Source organism: Patella vulgata, chromosome 5 (genome assembly GCF_932274485.2).
Source record: "Patella vulgata chromosome 5, xgPatVulg1.2, whole genome shotgun sequence".
Taxonomy (NCBI): Eukaryota; Metazoa; Mollusca; class Gastropoda; family Patellidae; genus Patella; species Patella vulgata.
In genome coordinates, this window is record NC_065883.2 from 35,436,606 (window position 1) to 35,459,129 (window position 22,524).

Sequence of the window (22,524 nt, forward strand, 5' to 3'; positions counted from 1 at the left end):
AAGTTCTAAAAAAATCTTAAGAATGAAATCTAACCGTTTGTTATCAATTAAAATTAAAATAATCTTGTTATTTAGGTGTTTTATGTTGAAACTGAAAAACTGCTAATCAATTTTTAAATTTGCTAATCAAATTTGGCAAAATTGGACTTTTTGATTAGCAGTGCTGCTAATCATCTGTGAAAAATTACCGACAGCCCTGTTTACATTGTCTGCGATATCACCTCGGTGGAAGCGGACGTTAAATAAAGCTATTTCACACACACAAGATATTTACCCCGTGATATTGAGGCAATCAACATGGTAACCTATAAGAAATTCACCGGGCGATCGTGCCTGCAATAAAATCATGTGATTGGTATGGTTAATAAATTGACAGTATAGTCTATATTTAGCAATTAGGTTTCTGTCGGACAGCGACACATTTCTTTCGACAAAACAAGGAGGACTTTTCTTTCTCTAAAGTACATAATTAGGAATGTGCCAGGAAATAACTGATAGATTCAAAGAGCCATAGAAACATACTTTCCAGTGATGTATAACACGATAACTAGAATTTCGTATTAAGACCCATATTTTTTACATTTTAAACCTTGCCACCGCCTCCACACCCTATTCTAAATTTTAGTACAGGCTAATTAACTTTAATCCATTTTTAAAAAAAGTATAATCATTGTGCCCAACAAATAATGAATATATATGTAGGCAGGGCTGCCGACAACCAGTATCGCAGCGCAATTTGCGATGCATATTTTGTCCGTTGCTAATCAAAAATTAAAATCTAAAGTTTTTGATTCGCAGTAACTGCGAATCATTAATATGCCTGTCATTTTGGATATTGACACTTTCAACGTGTATAAAATGTTGAATAAAATTTTATAAACAAAACTCAATTCTCCGTGTGACATTTTCTTCTCGAACTACCCAGACACAATTCATTATACGGTACTATATAATACAGGGACATAACTCTATGAATAGGGACTATTAAACCGGAAATAGGGAATCAAGTAGTACCACTCACGTTGTGAGACATCAAGTAATTATATCATATTCATTTTGAAAGAAATAAATCCAGTGTTCCCCCACGTATTGTAAATAAAATATAAAAAAATAAATATATGTTAACGTATTGTAAAATGATAAATCAAAGTAAAAATTCCCGTAAAATATTATTGTTTATATCGTGTGTGTCTAGTTAATCGAGGTGCGACCGATTGAACAAAAATAGTAATACACGACAAAAAGCAGACGAAATTGTTTTCTAACGAAGATTTCTAACGTAACGAAAAAATAACAATTAAAATGATTGGGGCTTCGGAAGTCATTGTCAAAAATTGGCTTCATACATAAAACCCAACTAAATGTCTACATCACATTCACAAACTATCACAAATACTTGTGGCAGTGCTAAAAAATCTAAGAATGGAATCTAATCATATGTGTTATGAACTAAAGTAATATCTTGTTATTTAGGTGTTTTATGTTGAAACTGAAAAACTGCTAATCAATTTTTAAATTTGCTAATCAAATTTGCAAAATTGGACTTTTTGATTAGCAGTGCTGCTAATCAACCGTGAAAAATTACCGACAGCCCTGTATGTAGGCTACTTAAAGAGAGCAAAGAGTATACATGAACATGCTTTTCACTGATATGTAACACGATATCGTGAATATCGTATTATGACCCGTATTTTGACATTGCATACCCTCCCCCTGTCCGTAATCATGGTAATATAGTTAAGTAACATACAAATTTGATCATTTTTTCAAGGTATGTAAATTTCTTATAGTGTGCCAGGTTGATTTCCCCATATCGCGTGCTGGTTTATAGTGTGCTAGGTTGATCTCGGCCTCGTTTCTGTATATGTTAATAAGTCACGTGATATCCTATATTTGCATATTATAGTTAGTGCTCTGCGTAAGATCATTACCAGTTTTAGGACATTGTACATTGTACTTTTTACATATAATCAATGAAAAAGACATTTTAGCATAGCATTTAATATTGGCAGCGATACCCTTCCATAGGTTTTTCACTTCAGGTGAAAAATAAAACTTCTATAGTGCCATAAAAATATTTTATAACAACTAGATATAACATTGGAATTGGTGAAAACAGGCATATTCCTTTGAATGAGGTAAACCACAAGTAGATATTTTTAAATCATCAGACCATAATAATGCATCTATATAATAGAGTAATAACATTTAATATCAAAGGGAATAATGCTGGAAGTAGATATGGAGGTGATAATTGCTCAATGTTGAATATCAATAGACTTCTTCATTTCAATAAGACAGTTCAACAAATACCATTTCAAAAAGATATATGGTTTATCATTAAATTGTTGCCCTTGTATTTTCCTAAAAACAAATCAAACAACAAGAGAGACGGATTGACAGACGATGCGGGCATACAAAAATTTAATTTTGTTTTTGAAAACATAGGTCACAGTAAAATGAAACTATGACATTCAGAACCCACACCATCCCCCTTCCCTGGTCATTCACCATTTGAATCATTTTAAGAAGTGCACAAAAAACAGGCTAGAGTAACAGATCAATGCGTATTATACATTTCTTAAAATCAATAATCTACAAGCTAAGATGACCTTTTATTTTACAACAATAACTTGATCAGGATTATAATGTAATTAATTAGTGTATCATTATAAGATAACATATTTTGATTAAAATACTGACATTTTTTTCGTAATCCTAATATCAGGAATTATTCTCAGCTTTATTATTCACTGCCCTACATCAATCTTCTAAGTTGACATAGTTTTTTGTTCTGTCTGCTGGTTATTTAATTTTTTTGTTTGGGGATTATTACTGATTACCTATAAGCTTAGACATTTTATAGGCTTCACCATTTTATTAACTTACATCATTTTATGTGATTTTTAATTTTTTTAAAAAATTAACAAAAATATCTGCATGAAACTTTACTACTTTGTAAATTGTTAGTTTATTCTCCTGTGTTAAATATTTAATTATAAAATAAAAATATTGATAAATGTCCATATATGAATGACATGACTTAACAAATGAAATGAAATGGGGTTATGTTCTACTTTTTTCTACACCAACTGGACTGTGCAAATTCTTATTTCAAATTACAACTGTCAACTTTTTGTGCAAGCCAATGTGTACTGATCTTGTGTCCCCAGTTTTTCGTACCATCCAAACAACTGGTACAGGCCTATATTAAATGCATTTACTTTTGTATTCTATTCTCTTAAGGCCTATGAATTCATTTATTTTTCTATAAAATTCTAATTTTTGTTCTGGTCTATAAATGCATTAATTTTTGTATTCATTCAGGTCTCTGAATGTATTTATTTTTGTACAATATTGTATCATAGAAGTGATAAATAAAAATTGTTGAAATTCAATAGACTTCTACATTTCTCTAATTGTATAATGAATACAAATTACAAACAGATCTGGTGTTAACTTTTCCTAAAATTCTACAAAGTAAGCAAGGGCACTAAGTCTAGAAATAATTCATGGAAATTGATTGAAATCTAATGGGCCTCTTTATTTCATTAATTTGAAGTTGAATTTTGAACAATGCATATATTTCAGGCAGACCACTAAAGCATTCACACGATTCTACAAAGTAAACAAGAGCACTAAGCAAGTTTTGAGAATTTAATGCTTTATAAATATATTATTATCGTTGAAATTTCAAAGGCTTCTTTGGTTTGACTGATCTGATAAAGCATATTGTGCAGTTACTTCTGTCTCTATAGCCATAACTCAATAAATAATTAAATCAAATTGGTGAAATTTGATAGGCTTCTACATGACAATAATTTGAATAATGCTTAGAAATTTCAAACAAATAACACTGTAACATTGGTACCGTTTAATCTAGCATAAATAGCGTTTATTTCTACTCTGTGTCCAATTATTCATAAATATTGTTGAATTTCGGCAAATGGTGCTCAATTTGTACTTCTATCGAATTTCAATCTCACTGTTTAATTTTGATTACCAAGCGTCTAATTAACTAGTGTTTAGTTTCTCGACACGTGTTGAATTATAAGCGTCCCATCTAATTAGCACGACTGTTCTGTTGCGATACGGTGAAATATTATTTTTCAGGATTCATACGACGGCAGATATCTGTAATGCCTGTCATTATCCGGGGATTATTTTTCAAGACCACTACGGTGAAATAGATGTTAGGTTTTTAATGGCGACGGGACGGTTCCGAAGCAAAGCTTTCTTGAGATGCACATACCGTTTCGTCCACATTCATAAAACGTGTATTTATATATCCATTTAAAACAGTATTTCCCACACTGACAACACATCCACGAATGATTTACGTGTGTACACGTCCACTCCCTACCCTGATTAAATCCTTTTGTTTAAATGTCTTCGCAATTAAGACTAACAGCATGGGTATTGCACTAATCATATATTACATAATATGGGATCTATAGAAAGCGTTTTGGGTTGAAGGGTAGTGCGATCATCTCGGGCAATAAACACAGAAGGCTTGTAGAATTAATACACATGTGTCAGAAGCTAACAATATGTCTATTGTGTAAGACAAAACGTGAAAATAAACTAATAATTCAAACTCTTTATTTCTTTTTATTATTATAGAACAACGACCCTTTTTCGCTGTAGATCAAATAAAACCTACTAAATACATTTCATGCTTATATGTAAAGCTGCATGTCTAGAACATTTTAAAGGATGCGTATGCATAAGACTATACATGTATTACACAGTTTAGATATTTATGCTGTGTTCAAATTGTTTTGCATATTTACTGTATTAAGAGTGTATAGTTAATAATAACTCTTGAATTACGGCAAAGATAGACTTTTAAATTGCAAACTATAAAGGTATTTTGGTTATTGGTCTTACAAATAGAAATAAGACATAAATAGAACTTGCAACGGGATTTGAAAGTGCTTTCAAGTCAGACGTAAGCTTGTACTTACTGTAAAAATAAACTGAACGCATCACAAGTCTCCAATGAATTATGAATAATTGGACACAGAGTAGAAATTAACGCTATTTACGCTAGATTAAACGGTACCAATGTAACAAATGAGAAATGAAATGGAGTTTAACGTCCTACTGTTCTGCTCCTAACCTGGGATAATGAAGACGGGCATACGCCATACAGTGTGCTATGAGGGAAATTTTGCCCGGACAGCGGCACTACAGCCTACTCTTATATCGAATTCCAACTGCCAAGTGATCTTTTACGTGCACGCCAATGTGTACACGGGACCTCGGTTTTTCGTCCCATCCGAACGACTAGACAGCTTTCCATGTCAGCCCCTCCGTCCTGCATCACTGACAAGGGAGAACCACGCCGGAAAATCTGGATGAACTTTCTCGGCCAATGCAGGGATCGAACACCCGACCTCCAGGCTAGCAAGCTAGCGTCTTACCCACTTGGCCACGTGACCCAATGTAACAGTGTAATGACCTAATTAGTAATGCACTCATAATAAACTGAACCCATGAATAAAATAGATCAACACAAATGTCATTCGAAGTGTAAGGGGAAGAACTCTTTTTATTATTAACCAAACTCGACTCAAGAATAGAAATCAGGACAACCCACTAAAACCTGTCAGAAAATGTAAATTCAAACATACTTCTTTGATTCTAGACCAAAAGTCAACTAAAATAGCCATGCAAAAGGGGGAAAGGGAGAATTGCTACAAATAGACGAACTACATTCATGCGTACCAAGATAAATTGAAAGAATTTTATAGATTTAGTCCTAACCATAACTGTAGCATTGTCACATGGTATCAGAAAATCTAATTAATGAACATGATAATGACAGATATTTCATTATTCTGAAAAGTTTGTGTTAATATAATTTGAAAACTTGTTTATCTATTTTATTACTTTTAAATTAACTACTACTTTAGCATGTTTAACAATACTTAAGAGATTACTTATCCTACATAAATTCAGTTTTATTATTAAGATATTTCTACTTACAGAATGTTAAGTTGCATTTGTCGTCTGATTAAAGCATTTCTTTTATTGACTAGCATAAACCATTCCTGCATTAAATGTTCCTCTAAAGCTTTATTTTTACCTAAAAATACAATTATTATTAACACATTTATATATGTAAATATAGACAGATGATTAATTATAATATGTTAGAAATGATTAACCGTAAAAATGGATAAACAACAACGGTAACAATGACAATCGATGCTACAGTGTTATTAAAATGAGTGATGTAATTTGACTGAAATTTTCAGCGTATTCCCTTTACATTATCTATTTTTTAACTATTAAAGCGGCAACTGTCAGCTCTTTATCTAATCTTCCTGTCGATTTAAGATATTATTAATGAAAACTGACAGTTCACATTAGCTTCATCCCAAATCCCAATCTGTAGTCTTCTTTTAATTATCTATTGTGCTAAGGGAAATAACACATTCAGTTTCACATAGTAGTGCACTTTAAATACAAGATATACATTCACCTTTGTTCATTACCCTCCTTAATTGTTTTTCTAATTTAGAAGCTTGTTCGTCAATCTGGTATTGCTCTGTTTCTAAAGCTTCCATCTCAGAGCGGACATACTGATTAGTATCACGAAGATCTTCATCAGATGTAACCTGTAGACCAATATCTGATCCATCAGAATCATCTTGTTCACCATCACTACCTAAACTACCATCATTACAACTACCTATATAATACAAAATATATACATAAACAAATATACAAAGAAATATTAAATGTAGAAAAAAAAGATCCACTATTTGAACATAATTCTATTTCATTTTTGCTTTTTGAACAAAAAATATTTGAAGTCAGTGAGAGAGAGAAAAATGGGGTTTAACGTCCACTCGACACAAACTAGGTCATTTCGGGACTAACACATGGTTCACTTTTATTTCAATAATTCGCTTGCGCGTAGGGTCTTTAGCAGTGGGAGGAAACCAGAGGACTCGGAGAAAACCCAAGAGGTTGGACAGGCGACTTTGAAGTCAGTATGAAATGACATAGTGAAATGGTTTTGAAAAAGTCAAATGCAAAAACTGCTTTGCCTTATTTTGAAAACTTGTGCTTCATTAAACAGTCAATAAGGAAAAGCATTATTGGTACCTATAGTAGTTCTGCATAATTTGAAAGCAACAATTTATATTCAAAAGGATACATTTTCAGGACAACTTTTAACAGTTTTATAGGTGAGAATACTGTAGAGAGTTACACAGGTGTTATAAAACACTCACAAAAGTTTAATATCACAGTTAAGTTGAAAAAGATAAATCATTCTGTTTTGGAAAAAAAACCCAAGAATTTATTTGATTGGAGCACTTACCTGAGTCTGGAGAAACTAATTTATTGTCAACATTCTCTCTTAAATTATCATCTAAACTTCTACTTCTCTACAAAATTAAACAACATAATACATGTCACATCCATCTTTGCCACATATGTTTTCATAAGAGAGGACAGTATGAAGCTTGACTCCTGTTATAAAATTATATCATTTAGCTTTAAACCATGGGTTCCACATCGGCCGTATATGCCGGTCGAGACCTGCGGCTATGGCAAATGACCGTTCCTGGATCTGACCTAACGGTCATTTTGCACGCCGGAAAGAGAGTTTTTTTTCTCCAAAACCCACTTTTCAAACATGGCTACGACCGACCTCCACTATGTAACTATACAAGAATGCACACGTATAGAAGCCAATCTCGTGATTGGTGTTATAGAGTTGTATAAATACAATAGTCGTCAACAGATTATACTGAGTGGTGTGTTGATAATTAATGATGAGTGTCTGGTAGAGAACAATAAAAGTTAATTGATAAGTGGGAATCTAATCAACGGCGTGAAGCGGTCCATTGTTAATCATTCACGTATTGTCCACGTGTCAGAAACATTTTCAACATCAAAACCGTTTACCGCTATTACGGTCAGGCACGATGTAAACGAGGTTATTATGAGCTTCGAAAAAAGGCAATTGATATAAAATACTGCTCTTCGCATCCAACCAACTGTCATATAAAATAAAAACAGCATAGAAATTACGGAAGTCCTCAACAACGTACATGTACGTGTTGGGAGAAAAATGCATTTATAAATTTTTATAGCGGCATTATGGCCTTGTGGAAATTGTAGAAATAAAATCTAGAGAATAGTTAACTTGCTTACCGAAAAATTAAGAAAATTACGTATTCCAGTTCTATTGTGCAGCGATATTGATAATTCCATGTGTAGAAAATATGTTGTGTATATACGGTTACTCTTACACAAGACGATATTCTAGGGGGCGCTAGTGTTGTTAGCTGGGAAGTTAGTTATCCGTTAGTCATTTAGTTATACATTATTAGGATTTACGTCACAATTCTGCGACCCGTAATTCCGTAAGATATGGTCTTAAAACCAATAAATGTGAGAAATATACCGTGGATAATTATATATTTATCTTCATATCGAAGTTATTGTGTTACAACTCAAAATTATCCAGGTCAGTGTATTTACTATGGAGCACGTGGTAATTACGTGTGAGCTACTGAAATGGTTTTTCTACGGCCAATTCATCTATTTCGTTATTTAAGTAGCCAAAATGGAATATTTAATTAATTAATAATTAATTATCATAAGCCTTACTAATATTTCATTTTTAAGTCAAATATATTTTTTTTTGTGTACCCCATGGTGACAAAGTGGTATAGACACGTGAATTCACAATACCATACCATGAATAAAAAACATGAAATATGAATTTACTTTGAAAAGTTTTCGTGCGTTATCAAAAATGACCGGTAGTGAAAATTTTGAAGTGGAAGCCCTGCTTTAAACTAACATCAACACTTTTTCAAGTCACTAAACTGTAAATATATGCGACTTGATAGTATTATTTTTTACAACTCAGAATAATAAGGATAGTATATGATTGAAACCAAAATATGAAATAGCAAAATGCTAAGCGCTTATATCAGAATTCATTAATAATCTGTAAATCTGTGGGTAATAGCAAACTGAAATTGGCTATTTCTTGGCAATGGTTCTGGTTAGAAATTATTTTGTGATACTGAAATTTGGCGAAGATATTCCAAAAATCAAAAATATATGCAATAACCAAAGAATACAATAATATTTGACCTTTGTATGTCCAAATTAAGGCAATATTTTTTAACCAGCGGTTGCCAGGTAAGTTCGCCCACATTTTCCAAGAGATCGATAGAGACCAAGCTAAAAAAAAAAAAAAACGTTTAGGGGCCATAATCAAGGAAGTTACAGTCCAATATGCGCAAATATTGAAAGGAACCAAGATTGTTGGGTTACAAACATATATTTCATCAAGTTTTATCAAAATCGGATAAAAATTGTGACCTCTAGTGTCCACAATTTAAAAACGTGATTTTTGGTATAATTAGGGGCCATAATTCATGAAGTTAAAATCAGATACATGTCAATATCGAAAGGAACCAAGATCTTTGGGACATAAACCTATATTTCAAGTTTCGTCAAAATCTGATAAAAATTGTGACTTGTAGAGTGTCCACAAACAAATTGTGTACGGATAGGGGCAACGACAATATACGTCCATGTAAATTCAGTGATTTTGGGCATTTCATGACGTCCAAAAATGTTCCTAATAACGACTATCCTCTAAGTTACAAACACTTTCGCCAGAACCCTACAGACAACGAAATGATCCTATGGGTACTTACAGAGATACGAAAAATGGAAATAGAAATAATAATAATCCTTACAAACACAATATTGTTTCACACAAACTACAAAGTGTGAAACCCCTAAAATTCCACAAATAGGTAAATAAGAGAAACACTCACTCTTGGTAAATTATCTGAACTTTTTGTTGATTCTGTATTTACATCTTCTAGGTTTATAGATATATTTGGTTTGACTAGTTTTAATTTCTTTAATACAACTTCAGATGAAACAGGTGGTGTTACATCGGTCTCCTCACTTTCGTTCTTCTCTGAAACAAATCAAAACTAATTGCTTTTTAAATATATTTTGAAATAGGAAGCTGAAATATTAAATCTAGCTTCGTTTGTAACACACATAGATTTATATTATGTAAAATTGTGTTGCAGCTTTTAATTCTATACATACCTTTTATACATTAAATTTCTTATTCGAGAATTTCAGTATTGAAAATATTTTTCTAGGGTTTTAATTATTTTAAGGAGATGGTATTGGATGAAGAGATGAAATGAAATGGGGTTTAAAGTCCTACTGTTTTGCTCCGACTGGGCTAATGAAGTTAGGTTGGGGGAAGAGGGGATAACAACAGTTAATATAATATATTATGTAGAATGCAATACTTGGCTTTTGATAATTAATCAAGAGCCTAATATTCATCTATACCATTAACAATAAACAGAACAATATACATTCAGAATGCTATATATTAATATTAATATATGTCATTCATAAACAATTCTATTAGTATTATATAATATTATTTATACATTCAAAGTTAGTTATATTAATCCAATACTATTCACAGTCTTTTCATAATATATATATATATATATATATATATACATATATATATATATATTAGCTTTATTCAAGTACATGTAATTTGTAAATTAAACAATAAAGGTTATATATATATTTTTTAGTTTTTTCAAGTACTTGTAATTTGTAAATTAAACAATAAAGGTTATATATCTAAGAGTTTGGTTGCAAAAGCAAGATAACCTAACTATTTCTTCCAGTTCTGAAAATTCAGATATTTATACATATATAAAAACAATCAAGATCTAATATCACAAATGGAAGAAAAACATGAAAAATGTAAAGCAAAGTGTATCCTGGCTTCAAAAGTGCATACTTATCTCAATCACATGTATTACATCAAATAATAAATTCTAAATTGTTTGGTATCTGAAGAGGATAATTTGTTTCACAAATAAACTGTTAATGATTGTAGTTATAAAAATAATGAAGATGACATAAAAGAAGCTGATATATAACGAGGGTTATAATAAAATTATATGTTGTTTTACTACATACCCCTGTAGAATGTTTTTCTTGTGATAATTCTATATGATTTGGTTGGAACTGCCATGCATACAGACAAATGAACACATTTAATACTTATTGAAAATTTACCACTAAATAACAATATGCTACATAATGAAATCAATTTAAATTGAAATGAAATCTGTGTAAGCACTATGAATTAGTTATGTGCATTGTGTCTTTAGTATGAAGTGTTGATGGACCTTCCTTAATATTATAAATTTTCTAACATAGCACATAACAGCCTTAATGTGAAGATCCAACATCTGACGATCAACTATAGCTACCTGCCATTATTTGTGAATTAAATAAGCCTATGGATCTAACTAAAAGTGCATTTACAATCTGTGCATGAAAATAAAATGTGTTTTTCCCCAACAAGCTGAATTAAAAAAACTAAATATTAAAAATTTGTCTAATTTACCTTTCTCAAACGATACAGGTCTGTTAGACATTATAATCTCTGTTTCCGGTTGACCTATACCAGCTCTAGCTTCTGCTATCAATTGACGAGCTCGTTCACGTAAATGTTTCTGTCTTTCTTCATTCTAATAGAATATAACATTAACATAAATACCATTAAATGTACGTAAAGATGCAACAAAAAAATGTACATGTATCAAGCATATACTATTTGTTTAATTGATATATTTAAATCTACCAGTAGACCGAATATTAGTTTAAACTGATTAGGATTCCTAAATAAATCCCATCCCCCCCCCACCCCAGACCACCTCACGTCCTGAAATTAAACAGCAATCACTGTGTAAATGTTTAAAAGAAAAATACAGCAAATTCTAAAATCAGCATTAACAGTTAAAACTATATGTACTACAGCAACAATTTATGCTACTACGGTACATGTAATTATAACCATATAGTGAAACTATAATCTATATCACTATAGCTCCTTTTTTTTACATTAATATTATTTCTATATTGTGCAGAAAATAAAACTAAAAAAAATAAGAAAGAGGGGTGACAGTTTCTACAAATAACTCATATGGTTGTGAACGTCCACACAATAAATCGTGATGGAAGAGTAAAATGGTAAAATAAGTAATACCAGTACCCTTGATTTACAATTAATTATAAAAGAAAGCAACTAAAAGCATAATATTGCACCCAGCTGAAGTAAAAATTGTCCAGTTTACCTTGCCAAGCCATCACCTACCACAAGATATTCTTCTATGAAATGAAAAGTTTCTGATAAAATTTCATATTAAAATAGCCAAAGAAATTTAACATTCATGCCCATATAAAGCAACATACGATATTAGCTGCATCCTGCACCTTGGTTTCGATTGGCTGTTTTTCATTGTCTGCAGACTGGCATCTAACCAGTGTATCTCTTCTTGCTTGTTCCAGTAACAAACGCGCTCGTTCTTTCAATTCCATTTGACGTGGTTTGGCCTGAGACTGGCATAAAGGGCAAAAAATAAAATTCAACCAAAGTGATAAGAAAGAATAAATTGACAAAAGTTTTCCTCTTTTTTGTTTGTCCTTCCAGTTTTTACAACATAAGCTCATAAACAGTGAAATTTATATAAAAATAAGAAAAAAAGAACAGCTGCCAGGCAGGATACGCCCACATTTTGCAAGAGATGGATAGAGAACAAGCTAAACAAAGATAGGTTGCCAGGCAACGAAACACGCACACGGCAGCTATATCGTCCGGGCAGTCAACAAGAGTTGTCGCATATTTTTACTTTTTTCGGTAATGAAACATTTATAATACATTAAAATCTGATTAAGAGTAACAACTCATTAAGTAATTATCAGAAAACCATTAGATTTTGTTTGATTTTTATAAAGTTCTGCCCCATGCTAATGTTTAGTATACGAAAGTTTTAATTTAGCTGTTCAAGTCATAAAGATTCATTGAAAATCAATATACTTGTTGGTCTCAAAACCTTAAACTCTGTGTATCAATCTGAAGTCAATTGGATGATAACTTTAGCCTCTAGAGCGTCACAAGATTTTTCTAAGTGATCAAGGGCCATAACTTTGGCAGTAATTATCCGAAATCGTTGAAAATCAATATGATTCTTCATCTCATAGCCTCAAACACTGTGTATAAATTTAATTATCGGAAATCGCTAAAAATCAATAGGATTCCTCACCTCATGACCTTAAACACTGTGTATCTTGCAAAAAGTATCGGAAATTGCTGAAAATCGAATAGGATTCCTCATCTCATGACCTTAAACACTGTGTATCAATTTAAAGTCAATCGGATATTAACTTTAACCTCTAGAGCATCCAAAAGATTTTTCAAAGTGCTTAAAATCAATATGATTCTTCATCTCATGGCCTCAAACACTGAGTTTATAAATTTAAAGTCAATCAGATATTAACTTTAGCCTCTAGAGCGTGATCAAGGGTCATAACTCTGGCAGTAATTATCGAAAATCATTGAAAATCAATAGGCTTCTTCGTCTCATGACCTTAAACACTGTGAAGTCAATCGGATATTAACTTTAGCCTATAGAGCGTCCACAAGCAATTGTGGACGCCGGACCGAAGGACAGACCGACTGGGGCGACAACAATATACGACCACATTTCAATGTGGGCGTATAAAAGCGATTTTTCGTACAATCAGGGGCCATAATTCAGGAAGTTACGATCCGATATGCGCAAATATCAAAAGGAACTGAAATCTTTGGGTTATAAACTTACATTTCAAGTTTCATCAAAATCAGAAGAAAATTGTGACCTCTAGAGGGTCCACAACCTTGATATACCATATTTTTACGCTAATTGAGAACGAGGGCCATCATTTTCTCCGTCAGTTTTGGGCCAATTTTCACAAAATTCAAACTCAACCATCCTTAGGGTGTAACGGTGACATACAATCAGCGGCTGCCAGGCAGGATCCGCCCACATTTTCGAGAGATGGATAGAGAACAAGCTAAAAAGAAAGTGATTTTTTCCTACAATCAAGGGCCATAATTCAGGAAATCACAATTCGATATGCGCAAATATGGAAAGGAACCGAGATCTTTGTGTTATAAACTTACATTTCAAGTTTCAACAAAATTGGATAAAAATTGTGACCTCCATAGGATCCACAACCCTGATATACCATATTTTTACGCTATTGGCCATTTTGCTTGTCAGTTTTGGGCCGATTTTCACGAAATTCGATCTCAGCCGTCCTTAGGGTGTAACGGTGATATAATAATACGTTTTTTTAAATCAGATAAAAATTATAACCTCTATAGGGTCCACAAGCTAAAAACGCGATATTTTGTACAATCGGGGGCCATAATTCAGGAAGCTACGATCCAATATGCGCGAATATCGAAAGGAACCAAGATCTTTGGGTTATAAACATGCATTTCAAGTTTCATCAAAATCGGATCAAAATTGTGACCTCTAGAGTGTCCACAAGCTAAAAACGTGATTATTCGTACAATCAGGGGCCATAATCCATGAAGTTATGGTCCGATACATGCCAATATCGAAAGGAACCGAGATCTTAGGGAGATAAAGCTATATTTCAAGTTTCGTTAAAATCAGATAAAAATTGTGACCTGTAGAGTGTCCACAAACAAATTGTGGACGGACGGACGGACAAACAGTGGCGACGACAATATACGTCCACATAAAAATGTGGGCGTATAAAAACGTTTTTTTAAATCAGATAAGAATTACGACCTTTATAGGGTCCAATACTACCCAATACCACTCCAATATCACCACATACTACCCAATACTACAACATAATGGTGCCAAATGAGCATATTACTTGATCTTTTTCAAAAGTAGTGAGATATATCGTGAGAAATGTACTTCAAATGTGATCTCTGATGTTTGGCTGTTCCATTTGCCTCCCTATATCACCCTAATCAAGCAAATAATAACCCAATACTACCAAATACTACCCAATATTATAAAATACAAACCTAATATCGTCAATTAGCAGCGCATCAGTATAATAATTGCAACGAATATTCAATAATTTACAGAAAATTGAAATATTTACGCAGTTATCTCCCTTTACAACTAACAAATACATTTTAGATTGCTACTCAATTCAATCATCTTGTTGGGCTTTGCAGTTTGTTTCCAAGACGACGAAGTTAAAATAAGGAAAACAGGTTATCATAGATGCCTCTGCTATAGTGTTATAAAATAAACAGCCAAACATCCAAATAAAAGAGTATTTTAGAGGTTGATTTAAAAATGTTCATTTAACGGTCTCGTGATCTATTTAAATGTCTATAATTGTACTATAATTATTTCTTCATCCTGGTGATTTTAGTATGATAACACGCTGTCTACAAGTGCACTCGGTCCTGTAAAAAATCATTTGGGTATAATATTTCAGGAAAGCACACAAATTTGTCTTTATATCTGTCTTTTAATGACTTATTAACGCGCCGTCTTTGACTTTTAAATGATTCCGTTTCCATACCAGGCACCTTTGAAAAAAACCCTCTTGTCAAAATTTCACAGATTCTTCGAATATTGTCACTATTGAACAAATTCTTAGTATTCTAAGGTATATACCCACAGGTGACGATGTCGCGGCGATGTCATTATCACCTAAATGAATAGACACGGTCTCCAGTTTTCTCCCACAATGTGTAATGCTCTACTGGTTTATATATATACATTCAACCTGACTTAACAATTAATCAATGGGGTTAAGATTGTTGATTGGGTAATCAAGTTCTGTTTTATTTATATTATCAAAGAAACCGACAGGGCTGTAACAGGTCGCATATGATAGTTTTGAGGAACTGAGATGTGTCGGGTCGAGAATTACACACTGGAAAGAGACATGTGCAATTTCGTTAATTTTAAAATAAAACATCGTGCAGTCAGTAAATGCGCAATAACTTAATAGTTGACATGAAAAAATGAATATAAACATTATGCAATTGTTTTGTTAAAGCATTAATTTCAAAATAGATACAAACAATCAATACTAACTAGGTAATTTCGGGACTAACATATAGTTCAAATATATTTCATTAACTCGCTGTAGCATAGGGATGTTTAACAGTGAGATTAAACCGGGGGACCCGAGAAAACACGCCTTGTTTGACAGACAACCCTATCAAGTGGTAAGAGACAGATGGGTCATTTTGGGAATAAAATATGGTATATCGTCATACTTGTTTTTCTTATTTTAAGTTTGTCGTCTTGAAAACCAATTGCAAAGGCAAAGAAGATGATTAATCAGTGTAGCAATCTAAAATCTATTTACCGGTTGTAAAGGGAGATAACTGTGTAAAAATTTCAATTTTCTGCAAAATATCGAAAAAATTGTTGCAGTAATTATACTAATGTGCTGTTATTTGACAATATTAGGTTGTTATTTGATCATATTGGGTAGTATTTGGTAGTATTTGATGAGTATTTGGTAGTATTGGGTTATTATTGGCTTTTTTGGGGTGGTATAGGGAGGCAAATGAAACAGCCAGATATCGGTATCGAATTTGAAGTACATTTCTCTCGATATAACTCTCTATTTTTGAAAAAAATCAAATGATATGTCTATTTTGCATCATAATGTTGTAGTATTGGGTAGTATGTGGTAGTGTTAAAAATCGGATCGAGATTTGTGATCCGAATACTTTTGTTTGCTATCCGAATACTATTCAGATAATTCGGAAACGTGAAATATTTGAACAAAATCACATCAAAAGTTCATATACTCATAATTTCTTACTTATTTCAATGTTTATGAGTGGCTGTGTATGCTGAGTGTGAAATGAATATTTTTTTATTCAGACTACTGTTTTCGTTGCACTGCATTAATATCTTTATTAGTTAATTAATATCTAAATAATATGCGTGATATTAACATTTATGCTCAAAGCTGCGTACGTGATCAATAGCATTGGGGATAATTTCAAAGTAATCAGATGTAAAAATGGCTAAATATAGAGCATACGGAATGTCAGAAGACTGTAACGGACAGTAAAATGATTCGGATAACCCTTATTTTGTATCCGTTAATGGATATCCGAATAGTAGTTTCAACCCTAGTATGTGGTGATATTGAGGTGGTATTGGGGTGGTACTGGGTAGTTTTGGGTAGTATTGGGTAAATCAAATCGTCCCACCCCCATAATTCAGGAAGTTACGATCCGATATGCGCGAATATCGAAAGGAACCAAGATCTTTGGGTTATAAATTTACATTTCAAGTTTCAACAAAATCGGATAAAAATTGTGACCTCTATAGGGTCCACAAGCTAAAAAGGTGATTTTTCGTACAATAGGGGCCATAATCCATGAAGTTTCGGTCCGTTACGTGCCAATATCGAAAGCAACCAAGATCTTTTGGAGATAAACCTATATTTCAAGTTTCGTCAAAATCAGATAAGAATTGTGACCTGTAGAGTGTCCACAAACAATTGTGGACGGACGTCTGGACGTACAAGAGCGACGGCAATATATGTCCACATGAAAATGTGGGCGTATAAAAATTTGAAGGTAGAAGAAGGTTATTTCTATTTTATGTGTTACAATTTCTATTTCTATCTGCCTGTTTAAATTTCAAAGAGAAAAACAATTTTTAAGTAATTAAACAAAAATATTTTCCTATTAAAAGAAATATTTTACTTCATAAAAAAATAATATTACACCTAAATTAACACAAATTACAGTTTATTTTATGGAGTAATAGAGGAAAGCAAAGAAAGATTTTATTTTAGTAAAATATAAATAGTTGAAACTCAAATTGTAAAATTAAAATAATGTTTTGGCAAGCTATGCTGTACTATTAGCTGATTGTTAGTATGTGAGTCTATATAGCTACACAGCACCCAAAACATTGTATATATATTAAATCTAACTATTATTCTCAAATGTTACAGATACAAATAATATCAATCAATAACTAAATATTAAAAGGGAAGAGGTTGAATCTAGATTAATAGGGAACTTTATCATTCCATATGAAATTTTTGCAATTTCTGTAACTGCCTCTGTCTAAATATTCACTAAAACTGGCTGCTGCCTTCAAATTGTAGCACTTGTCCTTACAAAGAACAATAATTGTTAATATATTAATACAAACCAACTCTCCAGTATAATGACTTTCTGTGAAACTAAATTACTACTTTTCATATCTTATATCTTCAAGCTCATAGTTCTTGTTTTATTCATACTCCTTATAACGGTTAACGCACAACAATTTTTCTCAATAAATTAAGCAGATTTCTATCAAATAAAATCTTACTTCTGTTTGATCTGGACTAGGCCTGGGACTACTTGGGGTATTTGGTAATTTCCTTTTTACCTGAAATAGAACCAAAAAAGCAACATTGAACTGATCAATTAAAGAAATATTTTACATCAGTTGAAGTGTGGGTGTGTGGGTGTGTGTGTGGGTGTAAGGTGAAAATATGGTATTATGTAAATGATTTGTGGGGTGGGCCCATGGTCAGTAACAATATGAGATAACATTATAGGCCTGGGACTGTACAGTGCAGTAGGACACTCTTACGAATGGCCTCTGGATCCATTCACCTGATTTGAAATATACACGTCAGATCTAAATATTAAGACCACCTGCAGATTTCCTCTAGGTCACAAGATGTAAACATGGTTAGGGCATGTGACTGTTGCCGAAGCTCGTGGGTTAGGGTTGGGTTAGCCCTAGTCTTGTTTACATCTCGTGACATGATAAAATCTGCAGGTGGCCTTAATATTTAGATCAAACCAAATATATACATTTGTTGTGTCATTTGTCTATCTTATCCACAGGATTGTCTTTGGATTATGTTTGTGTGTGATGCAGTTACTATTCTGCTATCAGAAGAAAAAGTTCCAACTAGAATCTCCTTTCAGAATCCCCATAGCCAACCCCATCCCCAATTTCCTGCCGAGTACACATCACTGTTCTTTTACAGACATGTACCAGTCTTATTTAATATGAAATAAATGAATCATTACCTCATCTGTAAGGGATTTTGAATTCTCGGAAGATCTGAATAAGAAAATGAAAAGGTGTAGTCATCACTTTCCCAGCTTATAAACCTAGTTACTTCATCTAGTTAGTATAAATACAAAATCACATTCAATTCAATACAGAAAAGCCAATACATGATGCCAGGCAACGAATACACATATAACTTTAGCTGCTAGAGTGTTCATAAGAACTTTCAAAGTAAACAAAGACAATAATAAATAAAGTAATTATTATAAAAAATCTACAGGATATTCCATCTTTCAAACATAAATAATGTATATAAATTTTTAAGTCAATAAGATGATTACTTTAGCAGCTATAGTGTCCACTAGATATTTCACGGACAGTAACTTTAATAGTAATAATAGGAATCATTTCAAAATCAAAAACCTTCTTCGACCCATGAACATAACACTTTGCATAAATTTTAAATCAGCCTGTAGCTTGTAGACAAATGCTTGTGGAAAGTTGCAATATACCTGGGTTTTCTAGGCTTAATCTGTGGTTTTACAGGTTCGGGACTAGCAGTACTCTCTGTAATATCATTATTGATTTCATCATCATCAGAATCAAATGGATTCATTAATTGATTCCGTGTCATTAACACTGATTTATCTGGTGAATCAGGATCACTTTTAGGCGGACTTGGTGCTTTCTTTTTTTTCCTTTCTATCACAGTTTTAACATTACCACTGGTGTGTATGTGTTTATCTGCCCTTTTCTTGTATCTTGGTTCAGGTGAAGTTTCACAACTATCAGAATCAGTAAAAGTATCATTGGGACTTAAACCTAAACATTCATTATTGGTATGAGATTGTTTGCTGGTTACTACTGGTGTTTTTATTTTCAATGATCTTGGGGATGTAGGTGATTTAAGGGATTTATCATCTGCTGTGCTTCCATACATTTCTTCACTTATTCTTTCATCGGACTGATGATCATGATCCCCAAGAGTATAAGTTGATTCACTGGTACTGGCACCCAGTTGTTGAACCTCTAGTGTCTGACCAGTGAAATATGCTCGTAACTGATGTAGATATGTCATTACAATAAGTTTATCAGGCACAGCCAATAATACCATATCTGCTGGTTCAATCAATTTGGGTATACCAAGTTTAGCAGCTGCATCAAATGCCTATAAAATAACCAAATCTTTGACTAATTCAATGAAAAAAGACATATTTTGTCAGAATAACACTCCTGAGTTCAAATATTGTGTATACAAATCCTCACTGCTTTCTGTCTGACTTTGAAGAGTTTAGGTATATTGGTAGGTTTCATTACCAATTGATCTAAAACCAACTTACTTACCAGTTTGTTATTGCCTTTGATGTCATGTGGAGATAATGCTGAGTAGTCACTGAAATGAGGGAAAGTTACGTTTCATTATTTTTCATTTCAAAATAATCTGGTTATACTCAATTTCTAATTAATTTATCTAAATCAATAGTTCGTGAGAAAAAAAAATACATTTTATAAAAGTGATGAAATATATAGAGATTTATCATCTGCTGTGCTTCCACATACAAAGATGGACTACAAGTCTAATCATGTGCAATCTTTTCATTACCTAATCATTTTAATAATTTCTCTGTTATTGTTTTATCTATGAGACACACAACTACTATTCCTGATCATGACAATATATTTAAGCCCTGTATTAGTAAATTCTTGCTAGAAAAAAGATGATTATTCATTATGAATAGTTAACAGTTCTAGCGTATTGATATGCAAATTGATATATTACTTACATGAGATCTGGTCTAAAATGATGAGTTATTGCACAAAATGCTAAACCATTCCTCCATGATGTGGTTAAATTTGTTACTTTCACTCCTTTATAATCTTTCGTTATTTGTTTACACCAATCTAATAAATCTATTGTTGGATCACTGACAGTTTTTACAGGAGATTCCATCTGTACAAATTAAATCATACTAACTGAAATATTCCTGGTAATTTAACTCTTTCACAAATCAGGAAAACAAGTTTTCCTTCATTTAGCTTCATATTCCAAACACAAAACATGAAATTAGATATTGACCAAAAAAATCTTACCTCTTTCATTGAATGGGGAGTAATATCTGCTGTTACATCCATTGTAGACGATCTACTAAAGAAATAAAGTTAACAATTAGTAACAACTCTTTATGTAACCTTTAAAGCATGTAAATAGAAAGCAAACATTCCACTGTCTTATCAGAAGGACCTATATAAATCAAACAAGTTCATTGGCGATGGGAATCTCTGGAAAATATGTATGTTATAGAATAAAATGTGACCAAGGCAAAGATATTCTGATCATTCCAAAAACCTATCTAAGATATTTTCATTCCATTCGCCTTATATAAATGAAATATTACCTATTGTTAGAAGTATTCATAGAAACTTCTATAGCAGGAGGGGTAATAGCTCTAATTTGTGGTTTTTCATCTTCAGGGGTAGAGGGAGGGGTACCTTCATAAATTGGTCGTTCAGCAGGGGAGAGAGATTTAGTCATTTTCAATGTTAATTGTTTTTTGTTTTCTTTGTCCTTCTTACTGGCAAGAGATGCTGGTAGAGTACTGTATTTACTTCTTTCTGGTGTTTTCTCATCTAAAGATTTTAACCCATCACATGATTTAGACATGTGAGAATCTTCAGGCCATTCTTCTTCTCCAGAATCCCCAAAAGGGTTAGCAGGCATGATTTTCTGTGGTGATGGGTTTAAAGATGTTGAGACAGAACTATAGACAGAGGATGTATTGAGGCTAGAAGTTCCTTCTTTAGATTCTTCCTCATCCTCATCATCTGGTTCACCAAATGGATTTGGAGGTGGAGGAGCAGGTTTCGTTTTTCTTGGTTTACATTTTTCAAATACAGTTGAAGAATCATCTAAAAATTTAAAAGATAGGTTGCCAGGCAACAAAACATACACCCACAGCAGCTAAGTTGTCCAGGGAGTCAACAAGGGTTGTCACAAATATTTTTCTTTTGTCAGAAATGAAAACATTTACAAAACACTACGAGTAACAACCCATTTGGCTTCTAGTTCTGCCCTATTCTAACATTTAGCATACAAATCAATTGCCATAATTATTGGAAATTGTTGAAAATTGATAGCCTTCTTCATCTCATGACCTTAAACACTGTATTAAATATAAAGTCAATTGGATATTAACTTTAGCCTCTAAAGCATCTACAAGATTTTTTAGAGTGATCAAGGGCCATAACTATGACAGTGTCAATCCAATATTAACTTTAGCCTCTAAAGGTTCCACAGGCTTCTTCGTCTCATGACCTTAAACACTGTGTATAAATTTCAAGTCAATCGGATATTTAAAAGCGACCAAGGGACATAACTCTCGCAGTAATTATCAGAAATTGCTGAAAATCAATAGGATTCTTTATCTTATTACCTTCAAAGAGATCAAGGGCAGTAATTCTGGAAGTAATTATCAGAAATTGTTGAAAATCAACAATCTCATGAACTTAAACACTGTGTATAAATTTAAAGTCAATCAGATATTAACTTTTGGTCTAGAGCGTCCACAAGATATTTCAAAGTGATCAATGGAAATAA

General features: G+C 32.6%; 1 protein-coding gene across 5 annotated transcripts in view; it reads right to left on the minus strand.

Moving 5' to 3' along the window:
- LOC126820646 (EH domain-binding protein 1) overlaps positions 1-22,524 on the minus strand; it is a 72,329-nt gene that overhangs the window by 26,953 nt on the left and 22,852 nt on the right. Inside the window, exons 7-20 of one of the 5 annotated variants that reach the window (XM_050548719.2) lie at positions 21,326-21,836; positions 21,021-21,075; positions 20,714-20,880; positions 20,274-20,322; positions 19,442-20,097; positions 18,947-18,980; positions 18,231-18,290; positions 12,322-12,447; positions 11,453-11,576; positions 11,020-11,067; positions 9,825-9,973; positions 7,337-7,403; positions 6,491-6,700; positions 5,992-6,091 (exon numbers count right to left, since the gene is read on the minus strand). In XM_050548719.2, coding sequence (XP_050404676.2) covers positions 5,992-6,091; positions 6,491-6,700; positions 7,337-7,403; positions 9,825-9,973; positions 11,020-11,067; positions 11,453-11,576; positions 12,322-12,447; positions 18,231-18,290; positions 18,947-18,980; positions 19,442-20,097; positions 20,274-20,322; positions 20,714-20,880; positions 21,021-21,075; positions 21,326-21,836 — 2,356 coding nt within the window. Of the gene's footprint in view, positions 1-5,991; positions 6,092-6,490; positions 6,701-7,336; positions 7,404-9,824; positions 9,974-11,019; positions 11,068-11,452; positions 11,577-12,300; positions 14,243-18,230; positions 18,291-18,946; positions 18,981-19,441; positions 20,098-20,273; positions 20,323-20,713; positions 20,881-21,020; positions 21,076-21,325; positions 21,837-22,524 lie in introns of those variants that run through there. The other 4 variants (XM_050548718.2, XM_050548721.2, XM_050548720.2 and 1 more) reach the window with 4 other exon arrangements.